This window comes from Mauremys mutica, chromosome 8 (genome assembly GCF_020497125.1).
Source record: "Mauremys mutica isolate MM-2020 ecotype Southern chromosome 8, ASM2049712v1, whole genome shotgun sequence".
Lineage (NCBI taxonomy): Eukaryota > Metazoa > Chordata > Testudines > Geoemydidae > Mauremys > Mauremys mutica.
The window spans coordinates 18,025,750-18,044,553 of NC_059079.1; the positions used below are offsets into that span (position 1 = coordinate 18,025,750).

The window sequence follows — 18,804 nt, forward strand, 5'->3', positions numbered from 1 at the left end:
CCCTGACTGCCCCGACCCCTATCCACACCCGCTGACAGCCCCCCACGGGACTCCCATCCCCTATCCAACCACCCTCTGCTCCTCGTCCCCTGACCACCCCTTCCCGGGATCCCCTGCCCCACCCTTTTATCCAACCCCCTCTGCTCCCTGTCCCCTGACTGCCCTCCCGACCCCTATCCACATACCAGGCCCCCCCAGGACTCCCAACCCTCCCTGTTCCCCATCCCCTGACTGCCCCCCCAGAACCTCCGCCCCATCCAACCACCCCCTCCTCCCTGACTGCCCATCAGGAGCCCCACCCCCTTAGCAGGAGCTCGCAGCCGCGACACTCGCCCAGAGCCAGCAGTGCTCCCAACGCTGCCCAGCAGGAGCGGCGGGCCAGAGTGTGGCCCGTGCGGCGGTGTGGCTGCGGCGGAGGAGGGCCAGCAGGGGAGGGGCTGTGGACTAGGCTCCCTTGCCGGGAGCTCAAGAACCTGGCAAGACGGTCCCGCGGGCCGTAGTTTGCCCACGTTTGCTCTATAGTATTTGTACATAAGGTATTTGCAGTAAGGTTCTCACAGTCCTAGTTTTCCAAGACAAACTTCACATAGTGCCTCAATTTTCCCATCTGTACAAGGGAAATAATGATCACCCACTTCTGTAAAATGTGTTGATCTACAAATGCTGTATGTAGTGTCATAGCCATGTTGGTCCCAGGATATAAGAGAGACAAGGTGGGTGAGGTAATCTATTTATCTTTTCCGTTGGTGAGAGAGACAAGCTTTCAAGCTTACACAGAGCTCTTCTTCAGGTCCAGGAAAGCCAAGGGGGGTGGGGTGGAAAATGGTAGGGGATTATAGACAGTTGTAATAAGCATAAATCCAGTGTTCAGTCCATGATTTTTAGTGTCTAGCATGTTATGAATTTTTAAGCTCCGAGGTTCATTTTTTGAAGGTGTTGCACAGGTTTCATTTAAGAATGAGGACAGAGAGGTCAGATATAGAGTGATCGCTTTGTAAAATGTGTTCACCCACAGGTGATACGGTGTTTTTGTCTTTTATCATTTTTCTATGAGTTCATTTAAGAGCGTAGTTATTGTCTGGTTCACTCACGTAGTTGTTATTGGGGCATTTAGTGCACTGAATGAGGAACACCACATGTTGTGATTGGCACATGTAGGACTCATGGATCTTGAAAGGTGTGTTTTGAGGAGTGTTCATCATTGTAGCACTAGACATACATCTACAGGTTTTGCAGCTGTTGTTCTGGTAAAGTCTAGTGCTGCTTTGAGTTGGTGTGTCCTGGTCTGTGGGGACCTTGCTTCTGAAAATGAGCTTGGATATGTTAGTGGGTTGTTTGAAGGCCAGAAGACAGGGGTCAGGAAAGATTTCTTTCAGGATGTGATCCCCACTGAGTATGGGTTGTAATTGTTTGATGATACCCTGTATGGGTTTCAGTGAGAGATGGTAGATGATGACTAGGGGTGTTTGGTTGAAGAGGGTTTTATTTTTGTATTGAAGAAGGTTCTCTCAGTGTATTTGGAGTATCCATGATGGGATCTATTTCTCTGGTGTCCTTGTTTGGTGAAGGTAGTTTTAAGTGTGTTAAAGTGTATATTCCAGACTTTCTCCTCAGAGCACATTCCGAGATATCTGAATGTCTGGCTGAAGAGAACAGATTTCTTGGTTCTTGGGTGGTTACTGGACCTGTGAAAGTAGGTGTGGTGATCCGTGGGTTTCTTGTATATAGTTGTCTGTAGGTTTCTATTCGTGAAGCTGATCGTGGTGTCCAGGAAGGTGCTGCTAGTGTGGGAGTGTTCTAGAGAGGGTTTAATGGATGGGTGGTGATTGTTGAAGTTATGGTGGAAATCTGAGGGAGTTTAGGTTGTCTGTCCAGAGGATGAAGATATCCTCAATGTATCTCAGGTATATAACTGATTTCCTGGTGCATGTGCCCAGAAATTCTTCGTCAAGGTAGCTCGTGAAGAGGTTGGCACATTTGGGAGCCATCCTTATACCCATGGTTTGGACAAAGTGTTTGTTGTGGAATGTAAAACTGTTGTAGGAATTTTACATAATTTTACCTTCCTTGCAGCTATTACATCCTGCAGTCCTACTTTCAAGTGTTACTCACTGATGTTCTTACCTCTCCTACACCCCATTAGTTTTTGCTATTTCTGTTACCTATGGGTGTGCCCTCTGCTGCAGCCTTCCTTACTCCTATCTGAAGATAATCCCTACAGAAGAAGGCACTGTATGTATATTTGCTTGCCCCATTCAATCCCCCATATGTACCACACTTAGTTATTTTATATTGTGGAATTCCAATTGCCATTTTCCTTCCAATTCCCTAGATGGCTCAAATTCTTGAGTGATTTTGGAAAGTACCTCCTTGTTTGGTTCTTTTAAGTGGTCCATCCAGCCACTTACTTACATGGTCCTAATCACTGCAGCATCGGAGCACCATCAGCTCCTAAATATAGTACCATTCCTTTCTGTAGTTAATTTTAATAACTCTGGACCAATTCTGCTTTCAGATCCATACACACAACTACCACCGAAGTCAGTGGGAGTTGTACATGCATAGCTTGGGGCCAAACTCTATCTTCCAAGTTCTGTTTCTCTCTCCAGATAATTCATAAATGTTAAAGAAATGAGCCCAACAATGACCCTTGAAGGATCCACTTAATAAGTGACTGCCTGACTTCCCAACATTTGTCTACAACAAATTCTCTATCCAGTTTATCATTCTGTCACTTTTTCCAAAATACTGTATGTTATTAACTTCCTCTGTGATCCCTTGTCCAACGCCTCATATACAGATCCAGGAAAACAACCCTCATCTAATGTCTCTATCACTTGTCCAGAAAACCACCTAAAGAAACATTTTGAATAGAGTGAGGAACTCTGACAGTCACTCTTCCTTCTGCAGATCTTTGAGCATATATTTAATCCAACAAAAGCATCATTTTGGATCTGTCACTCACACACCCTCCTGCATGGAGTTCTAGTGGGAATTCTGCATTAACTGAACCAGTATGACAGAGATACCACAGGTACTCATGGAGATTTACCCTGTGAGTAAGTAGGCTGTTGTGGCTATTGGGGCCACTTGTTAGTCAGACAGGATCACATGCACTAAGCTACTGAATTACACGTATATGGATCATGAGGAGTTTATAGTCTTTACCTGACTCCAACATTGTATGTGATGCTGGTAACTTCATTTAGTGATGTGTCCCAACATACCTGTGAGATTTCAGAACACGTCACTGTCATGAGGATGTGATTGAAGTCTGTACAGCTCCACCTCAGCACATACATCCCCTCCTCATTCCCTTCTTGTCTCAATTTGTTGATGGCATACTCTGTGCTGAAACAGTTAATACAAGAATGAGTATAATGGGCAAATGAGCAGTTACATTCCAAAGCTATTTTAATCAAATGTCCTCTTGAAAGCTACACTGTCTTTTAGAACAAGAATGAGCAACTGCACTATACTAGCACTTACACTATTAAAACATACTTTATACTGTGTGCATGTATACACACCTTAATTTGTTAACAAGCTTCCAGAATTGTATGCATGCAATAGCTTTGTTTTCTGTTTGTTGCACCTTCAAATTTTGAAGAACTACGCCTGTCTGCAGAAAGAAGTTGCCATTATGTTTTCATATGTAGTTGTAGCCTATTACAAGTGAAATGCAGAATAGCACAATACAGAAGATAAAGACATTGTGAGTGTGATTATTATAAGTGCTCAGCAGTGGCCTTACTCTGCTCCACTTGAAGTTGCTGGGAGTATTGCCATTTTATTGTTCACTTCAATAACAGAAGAATTAGGCCAGCAGTAAGTGCTTCTGAAAATCTTACCCTAGAGTTTCAAATGACCTACACCAGATGCTGTTCTCCTTCTCTCTCATCTTAGCAACATTTTAACAAATTGTCTCAAACTGAACATGCAAATATCTGGGAAACAGTTTGGAACTGTAAAAATAAATGCTGGTTTTCAGCAGTCTTGATCATCATCAATTAAGTCACCCTACAGTCCTTTGCTAGCAAATCCCTGCTAGACAAGAACCCTCCTAAATGTCCTCAGTTAGCACTACCCTGAACTATAGCTCTAGGGGAGGGATAAATGTCTTTAAAAAAATCAAGACAAAAGCATTTAAACTAACCAAATGGGCCCATGGCAGCCATTTTTTATGTTGTGCACTATCAAAGGTGGAGCTACATCAGTGCAGAGATAGAGGTGGGCGTCTGCAGTAAGTCTGAAGTATCCATCTACTAAAGATGCAAATGACAAGGCCTCCTCGTGTGAAGAAAGTTTTAATTCCTAGAATAAAGAAGATATTTTAGTCAAGAATTATTGCAGTTCAGTTAAAAAATTAATAAAAGGAGGGAAGGAAAGAGTTAGAATCTGGGAATTTATGTATGCTACTGTTTTCCCCAGGATTTTTCAAAGGGGAGGGCAAAATGTTATCCAAGTACCTACGGCACAAGGAAATATTTCGGAGGGCAACTGTGACCATTATATAGCCTCAGATATCTTTTTGACAAGTTAGCATGGGTGAGCAGATGGTTTCACTGAATGGTGGGCTACACACACACCCTAACCACGAGATCCCATGAGTGCAGAGTCTGCCACCCATGTGAGTCCCTCTGATTCAAAAGGACTTCTCAGGAGCATGCAGGAGGCCCACACTGGATTTGGAGCCACACGTATTTTGATAGTTCATTTCTAAATTCTGGCATCCAAAACAATCCTCAGCAGGAGGAAAAGGTCAGGGTACTCTCTTTGAGGAATGTCAATATTCCTGTGTTCACTGATGCTCTTCTCCTGCCTCTTCTCCACCTGATCTTTCTCTTGGTCTCCTCTCCCTCCATGCTCACTACTGTTTCTCTCTTTCCTCCACACTGCTTTTATCTTGCCAAGGTGCATCCAGGGAGGTCACAGACAACTAACTATGAAGTGTGGTGGAGTTGTTTACCACATATTGGGAGGGCTTGGATGGGAATAACAAGAAGTGTGGTGGTATGGATAGTGACATGTACACAGCTGCATAGCTTTGGGGAAGAAAGATGTTTATCAATTTGTACCTTCAAACAGAGCATTTGTTTTTTTAAAAAACACAAATTGTTGACATTACAATGTTTGGTACCCATTAGATAAATAACAGGAGTGATGGTATTAATGGCACCACTTTTGTTCAGCAATTCTGTCATTAGCTCGCCCTTCTGCTGGGAAAGAGCTTACCGCACCTAAGCTCTTACCATCTTTTCGTGGTTCTGCTTGTTAATATTGATCGTGGACTCCTTTATGACAAGGAGTGTGATTTCAGGAAAATATGAAAAATTGTTCCATTCCTCTCGGATTTTGTTTTTTTCTTCATCCTTCTTGTTTTTGCTGTCTGATTTTTTCCTCTTTAGTTTATTATGTTTCTCTCTCTCAGGCTGTACAACCTGCAAACATTTTGGAATGAAAGTACCAGATAAATATTTTTTTAAGCACTGAAGATACATTTTGATGCTAAAATTAATCTTGGGTGGATTTTTCAAATCATTGCCCTCAGAATTAACAGGTCACTCATGTCTTTAATGTGTATTTTATAAAGACATTCATTCTCTAAAAGACTATTTAGTGAAACAGGATCAAGAGCAAGTAATTCATACATTCTGTGACTGAGGAACCTCTTGATTCCAACTGGAAGAGGGTGTATGGAGCACATAAGGGTACAGGAATCCCAAGTCTGGTATTCACATCAGAGTTCACCATAGGGTATCATATGAAGTCTCTAATAAAATCTTGAGACACTCTGGGCATCAACATCGCTGTGAAATGTATGTAAAGATGCTATGCAAGGAGTTATGTATTTACGCTGGAAATTATGTTCTTAAGGTCTGTCTCAAGGGACTGGCCATCAGCAAAGGTGAAAAATAGATTTTCTGTCAGACAAGAAATGTTTGTCTAGCTGGCTGTTTACATGTAAATTCAGTATTGTATCGTTCACAATGGTCTCCTCTCACACATCTGAACCGAATGCTAATATAGGCCTGTGTGAGCTTCAGAGAGAAAAGTAACAGGAGGAAGTAAGCTGTTTGATTGAAAATGCTGGCGAGAACTTTGGGTGAGATATGCTTCTTTAGACAGGAGGTTAAACCTGTTAGTTTACATATAAAATAAAATCATAACATGTTTTCTAGAGGCTAATCATTCATTCCCATCTCTGACACTGGTTTTTATTTGACTCTCTATTTTTCCTTAAATAAACTTCCTTTTGTTTTATAATGGCACTCATGTGCTGTGTATAACACAGGGGCAGTGATCTAAGATAAAACTGATAAACAGAGGTACACTGTTCCTTTGAGAACAGGGGATCTGGGATTTCCGTGGGTATCTGGTGACTAGGGGCTGGATACTACAGGGGGACACTTTGAAAGGACTCAGGGGCTGGGGTCCTTCTGTTGTCAACCTGCAAGGCAAAGACAGTGCTGTGTAGCCCAGAGGAGAGTACTTCAGTGGCTGACAGGCTGGTTGTGTTAGGGACTTAAATATCCAGCCAGACTCCCTTGCTCTGGAAGCATGTAGTAACAAGGTGATTCACAGCTCTGGGCGCCAGAAGAAGTGTCACAAATTCTAAGCCTGGTTTTGCCAACATGTCAGTTAACTTCTCTCTTTCTCAGTCAGTAAAAAAGAGATAATGCTATCTACATAATACTTAAGGGTAATAAAGGTTAGTTAATGTCTGCAAACTAATTAAAAGACGGTTACTCACCGTAGTAACTGTTGTTCTTCGAGATGTGTTGCTCCTATCCATTCCATTTAGGTGTGCGCGCCGCGCGTGCACGGCTTCTCTGGAACATTTTTACCCTAGCAACTCCGGCGGGCCGGCTGGCGCCCCCTGGAGTGGCGCCGCCATGGCGCTGGTTATATACCCCAGCCGGCCCGTCCGCTCCTCAGTTCTTTCTTGCCGGCTACTCCGACAGTGGGGAAGGAGGGCGGGTCTGGAATGGATAGGAGCAACACATCTCGAAGAACAACAGTTACTACGGTGAGTAACCGTCTTTTCTTCTTCGAGTGATTGCTCCTATGCATTCCATTTAGGTGATTCCCAAGCCTTACCTAGGCGGTGGGGTCGGAGTGAGACGTGGCGGAGTGTAAGACTGCGGAGTCGAAGGCTGCATCGTCTCTAGATTGTTGCACCAACGCGTAGTGGGAAGCGAAGGTGTGGACAGAAGACCAGGTGGCCGCTCTACAGATGTCCTGGATGGGGACATGGGCCAGGAAGGCGGCCGACGAGGCGTGCGCCCTCGTCGAGTGTGCGGTGAGTCGGCACGGGGGGACGCGAGCAAGCTCATAGCATGTCCGTATGCATGACGTCACCCAGGATGAAATCCGCTGCGAGGAGACCGGCTCGCCTTTCATGCGGTCGGCGATCGCCACAAAGAGCTGGGTCGAACGCCGGAAGGGCTTCGTCCGGTCGATGTAAAAAGCGAGGGCCCTGCGGACGTCCAGGGTGTGGAGCTGCTGCTCGCGAGGTGAGGCGTGCGGCTTCGGAAAGAAGACCGGGAGGAAAATCTCTTGGTTGAGATGGAAGGCCGACACCACCTTGGGGAGGAAGGCCGGGTGCGGTCGAAGTTGCACCTTGTCCCCATGGAAGACAGTATACGGGGGACCTGCCGTCAGGGCGCGGAGTTCCGAGACTCGTCTGGCGGATGTAATTGCCACGAGGAAGGCCGTCTTCCAGGTGAGATGAAGCAGAGAGCACGTGGCCAGGGGCTCGAAGGGTGGTCTCATCATCTGAGCGAGAACCAGGTTCAGATCCCAAGTTGGAGTAGGATGACGTACCAGCGGGTATAGACGGTCTAGCCCTTTAAGGAAGCGGGCAACCATTGGGTTAGAGAAGACGGACCGACCTCCTATGGCGGGCCGAAAGGCTGACACAGCCGCCAGGTGCACCTTTAGGGAAGAGATCGCGAGACCTTGACCTTTCAGGTACCAGAGGTAGTCGAGGATGGTCTGGATGGGGGCCAAGAATGGGTTAAGACCTCGTTGGTCGCACCAGAGTGCGAAGCGTTTCCACTTTGTGAGGTAGGTAGAGCGCGTCGAAGGCTTCCTGCTTTCGAGCAGTACTTGTTGTACCGGCAACGAACAACCCCTTTCTGCGTCGGTCAACCACTCAGGAACCAAGCTGTAAGATGCAGCGACTGCAGGTTCGGGTGACAAAGCCTGCCGAGGTCCTGAGTGATGAGGTCCGGCCACAGCGGCAGGGGAATGGGATCCTGAACCGACAGCTCGAGCAGCAGGGTGTACCAGTGCTGTCTCGGCCAGGCCGGAGCGACGAGTATTACGCGGGCCCTGTCCCTCCGAAGCTTGAGTAACACTCGGTGGACGAGCGGAAACGGGGGGAACGCGTAGAGGAGGGGATCCGTCCATGGCAGGAGGAACGCATCCGAGAGGGAGCCCGGAGCTTGACCCTGGTAGGAGCAGAACCTGTGGCATTTCCTGTTGGCCCGGGAGGCAAAGAGGTCTATCTGGGGAAACCCCCACCTCTGGAAGATTGTGTAAGCCACATCTGGGCGAAGGGACCACTCGTGGGAGGCGAAGGACCTGCTCAGATGGTCGGCTAACGTGTTCTGCACCCCTGGCAGAAAAAACGCTTCGAGGCGAATCGAGTGGGTCACACAAAGATCCCATAGGAGCATCGCCTCCTTGCAAAGCGGGGAGGATCGGGCTCCGCCCTGCTTGTTGACATAGAACATTGTTGTGGTGTTGTCCGTGTACACCGCTACACAGCGGTCCTGGCGGTGGGTCCGAAAGGCGAGACACGCCAAACGGATCGCTCTCAGCTCCCGGACGTTGATGTGGAGGGAGAGCTCCTGGGCTGACCAGAGACACTGGGTGTGCAGGTCTCCTATGTGAGCCCCCCATCCAAGCGCCGAGGCATCTGTGGTCAGGGTGATCGACGGGCGAGGAGGGCGGAACGGGACCCCTGCGCAGACAATCTCTGGATCCAGCCACCAGGTGAGCGTCTGGAGAGTGGGCTTTGCAACCGTCACCACCATGTCTATGGGGTCGCGATGGGGGCGGTACACCGATGCCAGCCACATTTGGAACGGGCGAAGTCGCAGCCGTGCGTGCGCGGTCACAAACGTGCACGCTGCCATGTGACCCAGGAGGCGCAGGCAGGATCGCACCGTTGTTGTAGGGAAGGCCTGCAGTGTCCGTATGAACGAGACCATCGTCTCGTGCCAAGGACAAGGTAGGCAGGCTCTGGCCAAATTGGAGTCAAGGACCGCTCCTATGAACTCCACCCTTTGTGCTGGAACTAAGCTGGACTTTTCGGTGTTGATAAGCAGGCCTAGAGACCGGAACAGATGCAGTATCTCGGTCACCTGAGCCGCTACCAGCTCTTGGGAGCGACCGCGAATCAGCCAGTCGTCGAGATACGGGTACACATGAATTCGACGACGGCGGAGGGCTGCGGCCACGACCGCCATACACTTGGTGAACACTCTCGGTGCGGTGGAGAGGCCGAAGGGTAGTACCGCAAACTGGTAGTGAGCTTCGTTGACCACGAAGCGCAGGTAGCGTCTGTGGGGGGGGTAAATTGCCACATGAAAGTATGCATCCTTCATGTCGAGGGCGGCAAACCAGTCTCCCGGATCCAAGGAAGGAATAATGGTCCCCAAGGTCACCATACGAAACTTGAGCTTGCACAGGTGTCTGTTGAGCTCCCGGAGGTCTAAGATGGGACGAAGGCCTCCTTTCGCCTTGGGGATGAGAAAGTATCTGGAATAGAATCCCCTGCCCCGCCTGCTGCGAGGCACCTCCTCGATAGCACCCATGCTCAACAGAGTCTCGACCTCCTGTAAGAGGACTTGCTCGTGAGAGGGGTCCCTGAAGAGGGACGGGGAAGGTGGGTGGGAGGGAGGGGGCGAAACAAACTGCAGGCGGTAGCCGTGCTGGACGGTGTTGAGGACCCAGCTGTCGGATGTTATGGAGCACCACGCCTGGAGGAAGCGGGAAAGGCGATTTGAAAATAAGAGGGATGGATCCTGGGGGGAGAGTGGTGGGCCGTCCTCGGGCGTCCCATCAAAAGGCCGGTTTCGGGCCTGGAGGGGCCTTGGAGGGGCCTTGGTTCTGGTTACGCCTACCCCCCGACGGCATGCGGCGGTAGGGGGCCGTCCGGCGATTGTTAAATGGCCTAGACCTGGCCTGGGCGAAAGGCCGGTAGGGCTGCTGTCGGAAAGGCCGTCTCTGGGTGGCCGGCGTGTGCATGCCCAAAGTACGAATAGCAACCCTCCCATCCTTCAGGGTCTGAATTCTCGTGTCTGTCTTTTCTGAGAAGAGACCCAGTGTCTCAAAGGGGAGGTCCTGGAGGGTGTATTGCACCTCCGGCGGCAAGGTGGAGGATTGCAGCCATGCAATACGCCGCATGGTTATCCCGGAAGCCATAGTTCTGGCTCCCGAGTCCGCGGAGTCCACGGCCGCTCGAATTAAGGTCCGGGAGGCTGTCTTGCCCTCGTCCAGGAGCGCCGAGAATTCCCGGCGGGAGTCCTGCGGGGTCAGCTCTGCAAATTTACCCAGGCACCCCAAGATGTTGAAAGTGTACCGGGAAAGGAGGGCCATTTGGTTCACAATGCGGAGCTGAAGGCCTCCCGCTGAATAGATTTTGCGCCCCAAGAGGTCCATGCGCCGCGACTCCTTGGATTTTGGCGCAGTGGCCGGCTGTCCGTGCCTTTCCCGGTCGTTCACGGACTGGACAACCAAAGAGTCCGGGGTTGGGTGCACATACAGGTATTCGTACCCCTTGGGCGGAACGGAATATTTCCTCTCCACTCCTCGCGCCGTGGGGGGGACGGAGGAAGGCGACTGCCAGATGGTAGCATTATTCCGCTGGATTGTACGGATAAATGGCAGTGCAACTCTCACGGGGACCTCTGCTCCCACGACATCGGTGACTGGGTCATCGACCTCTTGGACCTCCTCAATGGGCAGGTTAATGGCCTTCGCTACCCGTCGGAGAAGGTCCTGATGCGCTTTCAGGTCAATAGGCGGGGGTTCCGATGGTGATGCCCCCGCCACCGCCTCGTCAGGTGAGGAGGACGAGGATTGGCCTGGCAGTACCTCTTCAGGTATCTGCTCTGCCCCTGGGCGATCAGCCGCCAGTGCCTCTTGCCCCAACGGCGGGCCTTGAGGGGAGGTGGTCTGTCCCGTTGGAGACGGGGGGGGGCCTGCTGATAGTGGCCTCCGGCACCGAACGCGCCGTACCCGCCTGTCTCGGTGGAAGGGGGGGCCCTTGCTCGTGTTGGGCCCAGGGTACCCAAAATCCCCACTGCTGGGGTCCATGGTCCCATGGCAGAGACTCTGCCCTGAAGTCCACCGCACTGCCCTCAGGGGAAGCAATGGAGGGTTCACGCGAAGGCCAGGGAGGAGCTGTGGCGGTCCCCGAGCGGACGACCGATGCCGGCGTCAAGTGTCTTGCCGGTGCCGAAGGTCGGTGCCGGTTGTCGTGTGACCGAATCGGAGAGCGGGACCTGTGCGTGGTGCGGTACCGGGAGCTCGACCGACGGCGCCCGGAGGTCGACCGGCGGTGCCGGGAGCTCGACCGGCGGTGCCGGGAGCTTGATCGTGAGTGCGGGCGGCGGCGGCGTGAGCGGCTCCGGGAGTCTCGGTGCCGAAAGCGTTGCCTGGAACCGGACCTGTTGCGGTGCCGGTGACTCGGTGACCGGGACCGGGAGCGTCGCCGGGAGTGTGACCGGTACCGCGATTGAGAGCGGTGCCGGGACTCTGACCGGTGCCGAGACGGGGAGCGGCGTCGCGACGTTGACCGTATTACGGAACGGGCCCGGTGCGGCGGCGACCGTCTCCGAGAGTGGGACCGGGATCGAGACCGAATCCTGGAGCCCCGACCGTCTCGCTCATCCGGGGAAGGAGGTCGCATCAGAAGCGGTTTTCCCATTGACTTGAGTGCCCGCACCGGCGGTGCCAGGGGCTGGTGGCTTGGCGCCGCCGCGAGCTCGATCAGCTCTCTCGCCGTCGCAAACGCCTCAGGCGTGGACGGGATCCGCAGCTCCTCCTCGGTGGGTACCGGGGAGCTGGGGGGTGCCGGACTCGACGGCCCTTGCGGCGCCGGAGTCAACGGCACGGTGCACTGCCTGTGCACTGCCTCAGCCTGAACCGTTTTTGTCGGAGGCGGCTGGGCTAACGGTTTCTGCTGCTGCTTTGCAGAGGCCGTCTTCGGCACTTTCTGCTTCCTCCCCGGGGAGAGGGAGCGGTGCCGGGACTTCGGTGCCGGGTGTCGAGGTGCCTCGGCACCGGAGCAGCTCGGTGCTGCCGGTGCGCTGCTCGCCGAGGCAGGCTTCGGCGCCGGTGGAGTTGGCGCTGGAGGCTGGAGCGAAGCCTCCATCAGCAGCTGTTTCAGGCGAGAGTCCCGCTCCTTCCTCGTTCGGGGTTTGAAGGCCACGCAGATCGGGCACTTGTCAGCCCTGTGCGACTCCCCGAGGCAGCGGAGGCAGGAGTCGTGCGGGTCACTCACCGGCATGGGCCGCTGGCAAGCCGCGCAGGGCTTGAATCCCGGTGCCCCGGGCATAAGCCCGCACCGGAAGCGGAAGAAGAGGGCTAACCCCTCTAATTCCCTACTAAACTACACTATACAACTATATATACAACTACAACAATTAACTTAACTAACTACTAACAACTATGTACACTATAACTATGGAGAACGCTAGGGCTGTGGAGGTAAGGGAGCACTCCACTGTTCCTACTGGCCGTCACGGGCGGGAAGAAGGAACTGAGGAGCGGACGGGCCGGCTGGGGTATATAACCAGCGCCATGGCGGCGCCACTCCAGGGGGCGCCAGCCGGCCCGCCGGAGTTGCTAGGGTAAAAATGTTCCGGAGAAGCTGTGCACGCGCGGCGCGCACACCTAAATGGAATGCATAGGAGCAATCACTCGAAGAAGAACAAGTATTACAAAAACTCAGTTCAAAACTCATTACCCACATTCTCCTCTCGATGCATGAACTCTCCACTGATATCTATTTTCTGTGTATAGCATACACACATACAGATAACACTATAAAACAATCTTTTGAGAGGTCATTACTAATACACCATATTTATTATGCCACAAGGAGGATCTCTAACTAGTAATTAGATAAAGGTTTTTCATGGTTAACTTGCCAAGTCAAAGAAGTATATTCCCCGTCTCTGCACTCCTGCATATGCATCTTCCCACTTAGTTATATTCCATATAACTTTTTCATTTATTATTATTATTATTAAGGTTGTAGTTCCCAGAATGTGCCAAGCACTTTCCAAACCCAGAGGAAAGGGTCCAAAATGCAAACCTACAAGGCAGTTTGACATAGTCCTTTGTCCTCCTTTGTGGCCTTATTTATGAATGTTGATATTGAGAGCAGCATTTTAAATACAGCTGATTTCAGAAACACAATTTATTGTTTTATTCATTTGTACGCACACCCTTTCATTGCTTGGATGGGTACAGAATATTAGCACAAATCCCACTTTTGAAATCCGACTGAGCAATATCTGGTTTGGCTGATTTGGTACAGGTATTAATTTTCATTGTGACTTCTAGCACTCACAAAAGCAAAGAACTAGTGCTGACCAAAAGCAGGCTTTCTGCCAGTTTCCTAATGCAATTCCGCCACTGACCTACCACGCCCTTCCTTCCCAAATTAGTAATCTCATCTTGTCCAAAAACTACGAATTGATCAAACCACAAGGAGGTTTTACAATACAGAAAAACGTTTTTGTGACCGCTGCACTTATTTCACTTATGATCTAACCAAGGTTACAGTGAAGCTTTTCTAGAGGCAAAAGCCAGTACGTTTCCCACTTGCAAAGGGCTACTGAGTTCTGCTAACCATTTAAAAGGAATGTCAAGAACATTATTAAACAAACCAAAGAGTCTGAAGTTGAAACTTCTCAATTAACTAATTTTCCAAAATAGATTCAAGTTTTTTGCAGACTATTCTCTTCCACCCCCAAATAACCTCAGTCTTTTTGTCTGTGAATGGACACTCACATTTGGTTTGCGCCTCCACTGTATTCCATTGTTTCCCGTCACCATCACTTCATACTGTGGCATGATCCCATTGTCTCCAAAATTAAATCCATGTTTTTCATTCTCTGTTAAAATCTGCAATGATGAAGTCTCAAAAATTTCTGCTCCATAATGCTTAGTTAAAGTCTCCATTGTTGATAAGTATTTAACCTTCAGATCATGTGGAGAGACACTGCTGTCGCAAATGGTTTTATTATTAAATTCCTTAAGGAAATCCTTGAAAACATTGTTTATCCGAATTCTCGTTAAGATATTCCTTTGTCTGATGGTCTTGTTCAAAGTTTCAGGAATATAACGTTTGTAACTAAGAAAAAAACAACAACAATGGAATATTCATATTGCTACCTCAATTTTCTATTCTGAAACTGCAGTTCGTTTACTGTAAAAGTAACTTACTGAAAACACATGCAGAGTTTCATAGTACATTTAATACTAATACCACAGAAACAGTTTCATAACATGTGATATAATTGCCCAGTTTTTTACCTGACACAGATACAGACAATAAGTAAACATTTGAAAACCTCAGATAAATGCAGGGGGCTGTCTCAAATCAGTAGTATTTCATTAAGATACATAGTAAAGTATTTAAGCTGCAGTTATTTTTTTCACTACTTTTAGGCAAAAAAATTCTGAATTTGGTGCCCAAAGTTACCAAACGAAATCAATAGGAACAGTGGGTACTCACCACCTCTGCCACTCAAGCCACAAATTTAGGTGCCTAAATATCAACTTGCACTTTTGAGAATTTTGACCTTAATCTTTGATATAGTGTTTGAGAAATTGACATTTACTTGGGCAATAAACTAACATTATAGCCACCTACATAAACAGAATTGTAATTATAATCAAATAAATATATTTAATTATATTGCAAACAAATCACAATATACCATTTAACTAAAATGAAGTGGTGAGAAAGGCAAATTTGACTACACTACATGAAACTAAAATGTTACTAAAAGGTGAATGTGTTCAATTTACCGTTGGCAGCTGACTAATTAATAAAGTTGCTACTTCTGAATCATCTATTGCTATAACAAACTGACATGTTGAAGTTATATGGATTCCATCAATACTCAGGACTTCATGGTTGTCACTTATGCTGTGGCTTCATAAAATTCACTGTAACCAGCAGGTAAAAGAACTCAAGGGCATCTTCTAATTACATATCCTTACCACAAGGGCTAAAAGAGAATTGCTTTTAGCTGTAGTAACATCAGGGCTCATATCAGAGGTAGGCAACCTGCTTGCCCGCGGGCTGCACGTGGCCCGTCAGGGTAATCCACTGGCAGACCACCAAACTGTTTACATTTGCACAGCCGCCCACAGCTCCCAGTGGCCGCGGTTCCTGGCCAATGGGAGCTGCGGGAAGCAGCGGCCAGCAAGTCCCTGTGGCCTGCACCGCTTCCCACAGCTCCCATTGTCCGTGAACCGTGGCCACTGGGAGCTGCGGGAAGCCGTACAAATGTAAACAACTGTTTGGCCGCAAGCAGCCCGGGGGTCGCGGGTTGCCCACCACTGGTTTATATCCCCTGTCAGATCAGCCACTAGAGGGCAAGGTGTCCATACACATTTCAGTAGGTCTAATATTCTATCCAGAAGAGGGCAGTAGCATACACAGTACTGAGTGAGAGTTATCCTGACTAACCTGATATCCTTCGGAAGTTCTGGCAGCTTCATGTTTTTTTTGATAGCATAGTGAGAGATTGCAAGGACAGCCATTCCCAGACATTCATTTTCAATTTCATGAACCTCCTGATCATTTTTAGGGTCTCGAACGGGTGCCAGGCACTTCACCAAATCATATTGTCCCTTAATGGGAAGCAAAAGAGAACAAGTTGCTTTAAAAATGTTTGCAATAGTCTATATTCTGTATACCAACAGGGTTGACAAAATCATAGCCCTACACAAGCAGCAGCAGAACCTTCCAGAACAGGAAGTGCTGCCTTCTGCTGGACATAGACATATAAAATTGGACGAATAAAGATGCATCCAGGCCACCCTTACACTACAAATCTTGTCTTTTAAAATCTTCTTCTTGAGAATAAGCAGTAACAATGATGCCCGACAAAAAAAGGTTTGTTTGTTTTTTTTCAATGGCAGTTTTGTAGCACAGAAAGATCATACTTAGATGGTCACTAAAGCCCCAGTCCTCCACTGTGACATGTGCAGGAACACCTGTGTACCTGCAGAGCCCCAGTGACTTCAATGAGTCTCATTGTGGCCACAGGTGATCCCTTGTGCATCTCATTGCAAGACTGGGGCCTACACTGGTGCACACATCCCACTCAAATCCTTCCAAAGACCCCTCCACTCCTCAGTGTTTCCTAAAAAAATAACTGAAGAAAATAAACCTTTGTGGCACCATGAAGATATTTACTATCCAATGCAGAATAGCCATGATCTTATTTCATTAACTTTGTCCTTTCTCACCCTATCCCCCTGTTTGTTACTCCTTGAATCACATCTTAAAGATCAGATTGTAAACTCTTCAGAACAGTGATATTTTTTCTGACTTATACTGGAGTTGGGATTTTTATACTCCACTTTTTTTTTTTTAAATGTTAGTCCCCAAAAGTACAATTTTGTTAACACTCTAACACTGTCTAATAATGTTCACTAGGGTGACAACCTATCCTGTAGTTTAATGCACATCCTTTTTTTTCCCCCACAGTGAACAAATGAAGAGCTATTTAAAAAAAACAACAAAAACTGATTATAAAGGTTTTCAAGCAATAGTTACATAGACTATGATACAATGTGACATGTGTATGATCATTTAATGAATAAAACGTTGTGGGGTGATGCCCTTCAAAAAATCTCTGCTCCATGTATTTTATGCAGTTCTTGTTTCCTTCAAAAGTGATTTCTCAAATGTTCATTCAGCTGTAGCTTACGTTATATTTTTCTTTATTGTGGTTTCACAACTAAGCAACACACTATCACCCTAGCAGCTCTCTTCAGACTTATCTTGCTTCTAAAAAGGGTCAGTCAACTTTGAAAGTCACACTTCTGTCTGAAAATGTTGTAGCCACTATAGTTACAGTTAACACCTAAGAGTACTATAAAGATGTTAGCAACAAAATGTTCCTTATTTTTTTTCCAGTTTGTTTACTTTGTGCATTTCATAGCACTCCACCAATTCAGTCTCTATGAATGGTCTATTTCCCTGTTTCCTTTGTATAGTCAATTTCTCTTATCAATATTATCTTTTGTTTTCTGGCAGCAATGTATTAGGTACTGTAAGAAAACAGGATCTCTGCCTCAAAGTGCTTACTCTCTAAAAATAAATACACAAAACAGAGACAGCAGATAGGGAAAAGGGAACTACAAATAAAGAAAGCCAGCTGGTGATTGAGTGCTTTTGTTATCAGGACTCAGCCAAAGTTTTAACTCCATACAATTTTTTTTTAGAAGTAAGATATGCAGGCTGTTCCAAATTACCCTGATGTGATCTGTTGGCCAGCAGAGGTTGTACTTTTAGACTGAGGAACAGCTTTCCAAGAGAGAGGTGGAATCTCCATTTTTTTGGACCTTTTAAAACCAGACTGGATAAAGCACCAGAAAATATACCATAAGATATATATACTGATAAATGAGGTGGATCTCTACCTTTAATTTCTATGGGAAGACTGTTCCTTAAAACCTGAGAAAGGGATAGTTTTATGCAAGCGGATATAAAGCATATAACGATTTCAATCACAGGAAAAATGGCTTAACGCTTTTTTATACAACGTCTTACCTGTGCAAAGAGATACTCTAGCGAATTTGCATCAAGGATAGGGGTTCCATCTGGCACTTGTTTCTTCTCATAGGAATTCTTTTGTTTCTTTGGAGATGTGTCAAGGATAGGAGTTCCATCCGACAGTAATTTCTTCTCATAGGAATTCTTTGGTTTCTTTGGAGAATGCCTCCAGACTGATGGCTCATTTTCATTTGTCCCATGCCAGTTCATAAAATAATACCTTGAGAAAAAGAGTGACGAACTTTAAAAACTGAGGGGAGCCTCGGTATATTTTGGATACCTATTTTGAACTATTTTAAAATTAACATCTAGCAATAAGTCAACATCCTTCATTTTTCTATTCTCAAATAAAATATTACATTGGCCCAAAATACTGGATCCGTGCCAAAACAGCATTCCAGTCTAAGGCCTGGTCTAGGGAGGGGGATCGATCTAAGATACGTAACTTCAGCTACGAGAATAGCGTAGCTGAAGTCGACGCATCTTAGATCGACTTAGATTGACTTACTTCGTGTCCTCACGGCGCGGGATCGACGGCCACTGCTCCCCCATCGACTCCGCTTCTGCCTCTTGCCCTGGTGGAGTTCCGGAGTCGACGGGGAGCACGTTCAAGGATCAATGTATCGCGTCTCATTTAGACGCGATACATCGATCCCCGATAGATCAATCACTACCCGCCGATCCAGCAGGTAGTGTAGACATACCCTAAGGGACCAGTGAAAAGTGATATCATTAAGCTATGATAGTTTCCACTTTCAAACAGCATATAGCATTCATGTTATGCTTTGGTAGGTAATACTGGCCATTAAAATCACAATAGCCTGAGTCACCATCCTGTCTCTTCCCTGTGCAGCCTACCATATAAACACACACCAATTTTAAAATGATTTTAGCTGCCACTATCTCAAGATTTGCTTGAAGTAGAACCAGTGTTGTATATCACACGATATCCTGGAATCTCTCATTTCTGGTGGTTTCAA

General features: G+C 47.6%; 1 protein-coding gene across 3 annotated transcripts in view; it reads right to left on the bottom strand.

The window, feature by feature from the left end:
- JAK1 (Janus kinase 1) overlaps positions 1-18,804 on the bottom strand; it is a 101,123-nt gene that overhangs the window by 18,107 nt on the left and 64,212 nt on the right. For all 3 annotated transcript variants that reach the window (XM_045026821.1, XM_045026819.1, XM_045026820.1), the window contains 6 exons: positions 17,822-18,044; positions 15,728-15,891; positions 14,038-14,380; positions 5,253-5,441; positions 4,157-4,314; positions 3,228-3,351 (listed from right to left, as the gene is read on the bottom strand). In XM_045026821.1, coding sequence (XP_044882756.1) covers positions 3,228-3,351; positions 4,157-4,314; positions 5,253-5,441; positions 14,038-14,380; positions 15,728-15,891; positions 17,822-18,044 — 1,201 coding nt within the window. The remainder of the gene's footprint in view (positions 1-3,227; positions 3,352-4,156; positions 4,315-5,252; positions 5,442-14,037; positions 14,381-15,727; positions 15,892-17,821; positions 18,045-18,804) is intronic.